This window comes from Triticum dicoccoides, chromosome 5A, assembly GCF_002162155.2.
Source record: "Triticum dicoccoides isolate Atlit2015 ecotype Zavitan chromosome 5A, WEW_v2.0, whole genome shotgun sequence".
NCBI classification, from domain to species: Eukaryota; Viridiplantae; Streptophyta; class Magnoliopsida; order Poales; family Poaceae; genus Triticum; species Triticum dicoccoides.
Window position 1 is genome coordinate 622,236,310 of NC_041388.1, and position 7,747 is coordinate 622,244,056.

Here is a 7,747-nt window from a genome sequence, read left to right on the forward strand (position 1 = left end):
CATTTGGTGTTTTTATCTCCTTCTCTTAAATACGTAGACCGTGACCGTTGTCTCCACATAATTTCCTTTCTCAGCAGCATCTCATCGAGTTCCCTCGTTAATTTGATTTCTTCTGCCTGTTGTTCCGCCGTGCGAGGGGAGTTCCATATTCTGCTAAGTTTTTTCCTAATCTCCAATGTTTTCTTTATGACTGAACCAAAATCCCTGTCCGCCCAGCTCCTAAGATCAGACTGCATCTGCTGTAGCTTTGTATACACCTTCTGTAAATTGTCCGCTGGTCCGTCCCTTTTCCAGCTCGCCGCAATAGTGGGTTGTAGTGACTCTACTCTCTCCCACATTTGCTCATATCTAAACAGGTTGTTCTTCCTCCATTCACCGGTCTCCATTCAGTTTTGTTTCCAACTCTTAGGATGATTGGTAGGTGGTCTGACCTTGACGAGCAGATATGCTCAACTGTAGCATTCTTGAAGTAATTAGACCACTCCGGTGAGGCCACGCATCTGTCCAACCGTGCGCGAACATTAGCGTGACCCTGTTGTTTGTTGTTGTACGTCCATCCTGGTCCTTTGAAACCCAGGTCGAACAGGTTATAGTCAGAGAGTACACTGGTCCTTTGAAACCCAGGTCGAACAGGTTATAGTCAGAGAGTACAGTGTGGAAATTTTCCATGTATCGTTCGGACCTCTTTGTCTCTGAAAAATGTTCGGACTGCCACATGGTTTCGTTGAAATCACCTATCATCATCCACGGAAGATTATTGGTATCTTTGATTCTTCTTAGTAGAGTCCCCATTAGGTGGCGTTCGTGTGCTTTCGTTTCGCCATAAACAAAAGTACCTCGCCATTGTAGGCCATGAGGATTTAACCGGACCAACACATCGATGTATCTCGCCCCTACGGCAATCTTCTTTATTTCCACATTTTCATCATAAAAGAGAACAATGCCGGCACCTTTTCCGATACCGGGTTGCGTGATGCAATGACGAAGGCCCAGCCTCCACCTGAGGTTGCTTACGTACTTATTATTTTGCGGTGTCTCAGTGAGGAAGACGAGCTTGGGCTTGTATGTATGCATGAGGCACACGAGTTCTTGAACTGTATGAGGCTGCCCGAGACCTCGACAGTTCCAACTAAGGATCGTCATGGCTCCTGGCGGGCGCCAACCTCAGCGCCCACCAGGTTACCAGTAGCCCCATTGCCGGTTGCTTCCATTCCGTCCCCCTCCACCTGAACCTGCCCATCCTCAACTTCTGCAGTGCCTCTGATCTTCTTCTTCTGTTCTTCAACCTCTCCCCCATTCTCTGTCTCTACTTGGTCCGCTTCTTCCTTCTCTCTGTCACTCCTCTTGCCAAGAACTGAGTTCACCTGGTCTGCACTTATGTTCGCCTTCTTGTGTGGGTTTTTTTCGAGAGTACGCCAAATGCGTATCATAGCTTTATAGAAAGCAGAATATAAGTTATAAGAAAATTACCACTCGTTGCAAACAACAAGCGTAGCACAAACACCACACCCAACAGGACCAAAGAGAAACACCACCGCAAAGCAAGTTACAACGCAAAAGAGCCTATTCTAAGATCATACATAGTACCGTGTCTCAACTGACGCCGGGCATCTTCAAAGACAACCCACTGTCGCAAAGTTTTACTCATCAACGCACCATCCATCCTAAGCGCCTGAGAGAAAGTGCCAGGTGAATGACAGGGCTCGATCCGATCCGAGAAGGCGCCGTCTTAGACACACCGACGACGGTGTACAGAGCGCCACAGAGGATCAAAAGAGGACAGTGGTGAACACCGGAGGAGAGCAACGAGGAGCCAGCCATGTCTCCAAGCATAGTGCTCCAACAAACGAGCGATGTTGAGGACATCGCCATCGTGCCGATACAAACACCGAATCGAGGCTTTCGCTCGAAGACATTCACCAACTCTAAGAGAGCAGTGGCGGAGCTACGGCTGGGCCAACCCATGCCCTTGCCCGCCCATCACATGCAAAATTCCTCTGATGTACACGTACTATTAGGCCATGGAATAACATTCCAATAGTAATTTCCTTCAGCTTGGCCCTGCTAGCCCGCCCAACAATTTGGGTGAAGCTCCATCACTGCAAGAGAGCGAGCGGAATTGCGAACACGCTCGACGACGCCTTCAAGAAGGAGAATGACATCCATAGATGCCATCACCCTCGGCCCGACAAAAGCCGAGCAAGATTTTCATCCGCGCATGGCCCCTCTCCACACCTCCATGAAATTGGCAACATTGTTCAAGAAGCCTCACACCGCCACCCCATAGCACTTGCCGACGTAGCAGCAATGCCGAGGACTGATGACCAACCGCCCAACAGGGTAACCGCAGCCACACCACCAACTCCCAGCCTGCACAAGGATCCACGCCAACCAGCACCTTCGGCCAGGTCCGGGACCACCCGTGATGGTCGTTGCCTACCCAAGGGACAACCTTGCGTCGATCAGACCCACCTCTCCTCTCCACGGAAAATCCCAGGTCGGCACCATCAGGAGAGTACTTCCGCTCGCCGCGCCGCACAAGGGTAACTGACCGCTCGCTACTCGCTAAGACTCCATCTTAGCCGAGCCATCGACGCGTCGCCACCAGCCTGCCCGTGGGAATTCGCCGCCACACCTCTCTGTTGCCAGAGCCTGCCAGGCCCACCGCGCCACCATCCCACCTACTGAGCGCCGGCCACAAGCCCTCACCTGCACCTGGGGCAAATCTGGCCTGGTTTGATCCCCATCACAACAAGAAAACCAAGCCGCCACCGGCCTGCACATTCCGCCGTGACGCGCCACCATCAGCCAGCATCGCCGCCCAGCACCGCCTCCAGCCTGCGTGAACCGCCGTCGCCGACACCACGCGGGCTTTGCCCAGTGACGGCAGGGAAGGGGAGTGGGGGCCCATGTCCGGCGGCTAGGGTTAGATCACCGGGGTCGCCTGGGGAGGGGGGGGGAGGGGCGACAAGAGGCGCTTGTAAAACTAAATATGTCTCGTCAGTGTTAACCCTGTTAACCCGAGACTGTCGATGTTCTTTGTGAACTTGATTGAAAATGACAAAAGAAAAATCTGAAATTTTGGACAGAAGAATCTAAAATACAGTCTGAAGCCTTGGCCCCAGCAAGTTTTGTGATGTATGATAAAAGCAAACAACATTAGAACAATTCACAGGTACAAACTCTATTACTGGCGTGCTCATACACTAGTTCGTTCTGTGTGTCACTGTCTGCAAGTGCTCATTATTCTTTTCGGAGATGAAGATCATAAAGTTCACAATGAAGACATACAACCCCTGGCTTTGCTGCTACCTTGGTGTCGCCACAACAGCAGAATTTCCATCTCGGACAAATAATCTACTGAAAAGCAGATCGGCGTGGCAAAGACAGCATGGCAAAAACAATACTCCGTACTACTGAAAAACTGCTAGCATTCACTTCCAATATAAAAGATGCACCACAATCATAATCGTTGGTTGCACAAGCCTTACACATCTAAAACCCCACCCCTAGATACAACTCCTAATGCCATTTCGAAACACGAAAACACCAGAACAAGAACTCAGCTCTAATCTCCTTACCCACCCCAACCACCAGACTCCAGCAACGGCGAAGATACTACAGAAGAGCAGAACCACCCCAAAAAAAAAAGCCTCTCATTGAATCCTGAATCGCCTCAGACTTGCACCTTTCTGCAACCCACAAGCATATCCAACTAGCAGAATCTTGAATTCCTACAGCCACGGCAACTCTTCCTCACCCTGTATATAAGCTGTCCTCCTCGAATGGATGATCAAATGACTTGAGCAGCGGAAATCAACAGCCAACTGCGACCGCTGCCGGGCTTGCGTCTGTTGGGGCAACACCATTTACAGCCCCTGCCGCCACACCGTTTTCCACCACAGGGTTTTTCTCTCCATGGACCTTGAGTTCCTGCAGCCCCTGCTTTGCATCAACATCTTGATTTTCAGTGTTGCTGGTAGAAAGCGGCTTTTTGTTCATGATCCCCTGCTTCCCATCGACTTCTTGGTTTTCAGTGTTGTTGACAGAAAGCGGCTTTTTGTTCATGATCTGCAAGACCAGTAAAGGATGTTAGAAAGTGCAAGACCAGTAAGGGATGTTAGAAAGTAAGTCCAGCATTTCTCAGAGTTGAAGCTTGACTGGAATCTTTTCGAGAAAAAGAAACTTGATTGTAATCACACTAGACTAGGTACTAAATTTCAGAAGGATGACATTGAATTCACCAGGATCAAACTGCCATAACAAAATTGCATTACAAGAAAACGAATATAGACTAACAGGTACTTAGTCCTCTTATCACACATATGCTGCAAACACTTGCATGGTAAAGTAAAAGGCACTCATAAGCTACACCAAGTTAGTTCTCAGTAGTTCAGACTTCTGGGAGGTCCAAAACAGTGTACTCGTATGAAGAATGACAAACGAAACTATCTAGTCATAAGATTCACCAGTTTTATATTAGATAAAGTACGCTACTGCCCATGTACCTTCTCCAGTGGCTGCTGTCGCTTGGATTTCTTCTCTTGCATTATCTTCTCACGGTTATCATAAAAGCCAAAGTCATCCAACATGGATGTCTTGCAGACATGATCCTTGAAAATCTTTAGCACCTGAAGGCCTTGCTCAAGCCTAACCTGTAGACAACACGAGAAAGCAGGTCAAAAACCTACTGAGCGCAGCATTCATACAGCTAATCATGCAAATTTTTAAGAACAAGTTGTCAATTTTTAATAGATCACAGTGTGATTGATCCATGTTCATATTACATGATGCAAGAGCACTGAAACGGACTGCCATGGTGTACCACCAGAAACTTTACTTAGAAGGAGATTGGCAAGTCTACAGTTCTCACCTCCTGGGTATCTCTGCTGTTTGTCACTGGTTTGTTTTCGTTATACTCAAGAATAATGTGCTTCAATAGAGTGTTGGGAATGTCCTTTACAATGTGCCACTTGACGGGGAAGCAGCCAGTCCACTTGTCTTGCTGCCAGTATTCAACTGTCTTGTTAAAATCAACCTGACCAACCATCTCGGCAAGTCCAATGAACTGACCGCTGGTGTTGACCTGAATAAAAAGTGGAACAAGGAAAGATGCATCAGATCAGCAACCACTATGAAGACTGTTCAGATAGAGAAAACAAGCTGTTTTAGCAGCACAGAATTATTATGCACTTACAGAGAACAACAGAAATACAGGTGAATTGCTTGATTTGTCTTTAGCAGCTTGATAAGCAGCATCAAGCCTTTTATTTCCACTGGGGGTGCTTGCCCAAACATTGTACTTGATGCTCTTGTGAACATCATCCTCACTGTATGATTTTATAACGAAGAACTTGGCATCTGAGTAAGTTTCAACAAAGTCAGCCTTATTGTACTGATCCTGCACAACTGCATTTGAGGCATCGCCAGTAGGAAGCTCCTGTCCTTTTGCAGGTGCAACAGCAGCTTCTCCAGCACCCTGTTCATTTTTAATGACAGTGCTTCTTGGCCCTCTCTTCAGCTCATTCAAGCCATCTATGTTCTCATTACCGAAACGGTATGATCCATAGGTTTTTGGTCTGGGCTTGTACTTTCCATCTGACAGTACATTCCACCCACCATACATACCAGAGCCATAGAGGTGAGATCCATACCAATAGTCAGGTCCATATGCATTTGCATTGTACATGACACTAGAGTACATGGAACTCATGTACCCAGGTGTCTGTGGCCCCAGTGCTGAGTTTTGCCCAAGCAATCCCTGCAAGATATGTCTCCATGTTAAGAACAGACTATTTAAACACATAAAACATATGAGCTTACAGATATGCAGAACACAAAATTTTCACTTTGACCTGGCAAAATTAATTGTGGTGTGTGCCCTCAGATAACCCCAATGATATACAATGACATATCATAAACCATCCAAATAGGTGCTTTCACAAACCGTATCAAACCATATTGGTAGGATCAAGCAACAAGCAGCAATACTCAAAATTGTTGAAAATAAATAGCGACTCATAATTGCTGATAATCCGTGATGCAGGCATTTGAACAAAGACCAGAAAGCTACACAGAAATAGCTCTCTGGGGAAGAACAATATGCACACCAGAAATGAGAAAACGGTAACGAATTCTGATTCTTCGACTGTACCTTGGTTTTAGGATTAGAAGCAGTTGATGTAGAATTTCCAACAGAGAGTTTCTGCTGAGTATGACCACCATACGATGGATAAGCAGCTTTATCACCATGGTTCTGATAACTAGCTGAACGCCCACTTGGTTTCACCGGGTATGTGGTTTTCTTCAGACCTGTTGAACTATCAGTGCTGTTTGAATTGGCTTTGGAAGCATCCACCAATCCAGGCTTCTGATAAGCAGCAGGTGCAGCAGAAGCATCCTTCTGCGGTAAAAGATCTGATTTGCCAGCATTAGGCTTGAATGCTGGCTTAGTGGTGCCAGTAGTCTGTGGCTGGAGATACGTGGACGGGTACTGGTAATGCTGAGATCCGTACATCTGCGTGTCATACCCAGACGAAGCAACACCATACTGAGGATAGCAATACATGTCCCCATAAGCACCCTGCAGAAAACCAATAGGCTAAACTAAGTCTTCACATGCAGCGAAAATCCTCAAGATGCTTTACAGTGGCGATTAGTTTTGCAGGGTTGGCCATCCGATTAAAGCAGGCAAAACAAGTGTCTACAAGGTATGTAAAGTAGAGGATATAACACTCACAGGGTTAAGTGACTCTGCTCCGTCGAGGCCCACATACACTGAATAATCCCCCCAGCCTGCAAATCCCAAAAGGCATTGCTATCAGACTATCACCAATTTCGAACAAATATTTATGATTTAACTACAAATTCGCACTGCAATGACTAATTCAATAGTAGAAACAGAGAGCAACAGACTAAATGGTGCCTTGGTGCCTCACCTCCATAGTAATACTGGTAGGCGTCAGCGCCAGCACCATACATGTTGGCATTCTTGTAATCCTGCAGCCCCATGGCTGGCCACTGCCCCGCCGACGCCACCTGCGGGTTTGGAGACGCCACCACGCCGTTCATCCTGCCATTGGGTGCTGCCGAGACCTGCACCGCGATTCAAAATTCAGAGTATGGAACACCACCATAACATCATCACAGCGCCACAGCAAGATGGTACAGGCCACTGAGGAGAGAGGCGAGTCATACCTTCTTCTGCGCCTCTTTGCCCTGGCCGGCCACGCCCTTGGGATCCAGCGACAGCTTGTGCAGCAAATCCGCGGCGTCTGCATCACGGCAGGTCAAGGCGAAACCGATGCGGACATGTCCAAAATCCAAACAGGCAAACTAATCCACAAAATCACGCGGCTGGGTGAAATTCTAAGCACCAGGAGCGAGTACACCCCAAAACACACGGAAACCAAATCCCCTACGCTCCCGTCGCAGCCGGGGCCGCAGCCCTCACCCTAGCGAGCAAACCTCCACGAGCAAACCCCTCCCAAATCCCGACGGAAACCTCCCGCGAACCGAAGGACCCAGACCGAGCACCGGGAGATCCGGCCGCGGGCGACACGCCCGGACACCCACCCGCAAAACCCAACGGAAATCCGGAGAGAGAGAAAGAAAAAAAGCGCAGCCAGGCCAGCGGAACAGCGCGGCGGGTGAAAGGATACGGTCGGCGGCGTGAGCGACGGCGGGGGCCATGGCGGCGGCGGTCCGGCGGGGCGCGGCGCCGGGGGTAAAACCCAGAGAAACCCTC

The 7,747-nt window shown here is 48.5% G+C and overlaps 1 protein-coding gene and 1 long non-coding RNA gene across 2 annotated transcripts in view; one reads left to right on the forward strand and one right to left on the reverse strand.

Moving 5' to 3' along the window:
• The first annotated feature begins 802 nt into the window (after nucleotides 1-802).
• The window catches only part of LOC119303488, a 9,925-nt gene continuing 2,980 nt past the window's right edge, over nucleotides 803-7,747 (forward strand). The window contains exons 1-2 of the long non-coding RNA XR_005147928.1: nucleotides 803-814; nucleotides 1,852-1,855. This is a non-coding gene — a long non-coding RNA (uncharacterized LOC119303488). The remainder of the gene's footprint in view (nucleotides 815-1,851; nucleotides 1,856-7,747) is intronic.
• Nucleotides 3,398-7,741, reverse strand: LOC119303487 (YTH domain-containing protein ECT3-like). Its single transcript, XM_037580622.1, has 9 exons — nucleotides 7,662-7,741; nucleotides 7,198-7,274; nucleotides 6,939-7,095; nucleotides 6,740-6,795; nucleotides 6,155-6,583; nucleotides 5,198-5,761; nucleotides 4,874-5,086; nucleotides 4,509-4,655; nucleotides 3,398-4,071 (listed from the first exon to the last, which is right to left on the reverse strand). The coding sequence occupies exons 1-9, from the start codon at nucleotides 7,690-7,692 to the stop codon at nucleotides 3,817-3,819; spliced, it is 1,929 nt and encodes a 642-aa protein (XP_037436519.1). The 5' UTR covers nucleotides 7,693-7,741; the 3' UTR covers nucleotides 3,398-3,816.

Bases quoted from the DNA above. Each gene is read 5' to 3' on its own strand.
- LOC119303487 (XM_037580622.1), bottom strand. From the start codon at position 7,692: ATGGCCCCCGCCGTCGCTCACGCCGCCGACC. The intron at 5,087-5,197 runs GTAAGTGCATAA...CTTTTTATTCAG, and splicing joins CTGTATTTCTGTTGTTCTCT to GTCAACACCAGCGGTCAGTT. The intron at 4,072-4,508 runs GTACATGGGCAG...CTGGTCTTGCAG, and splicing joins GACAGCAGCCACTGGAGAAG to ATCATGAACAAAAAGCCGCT.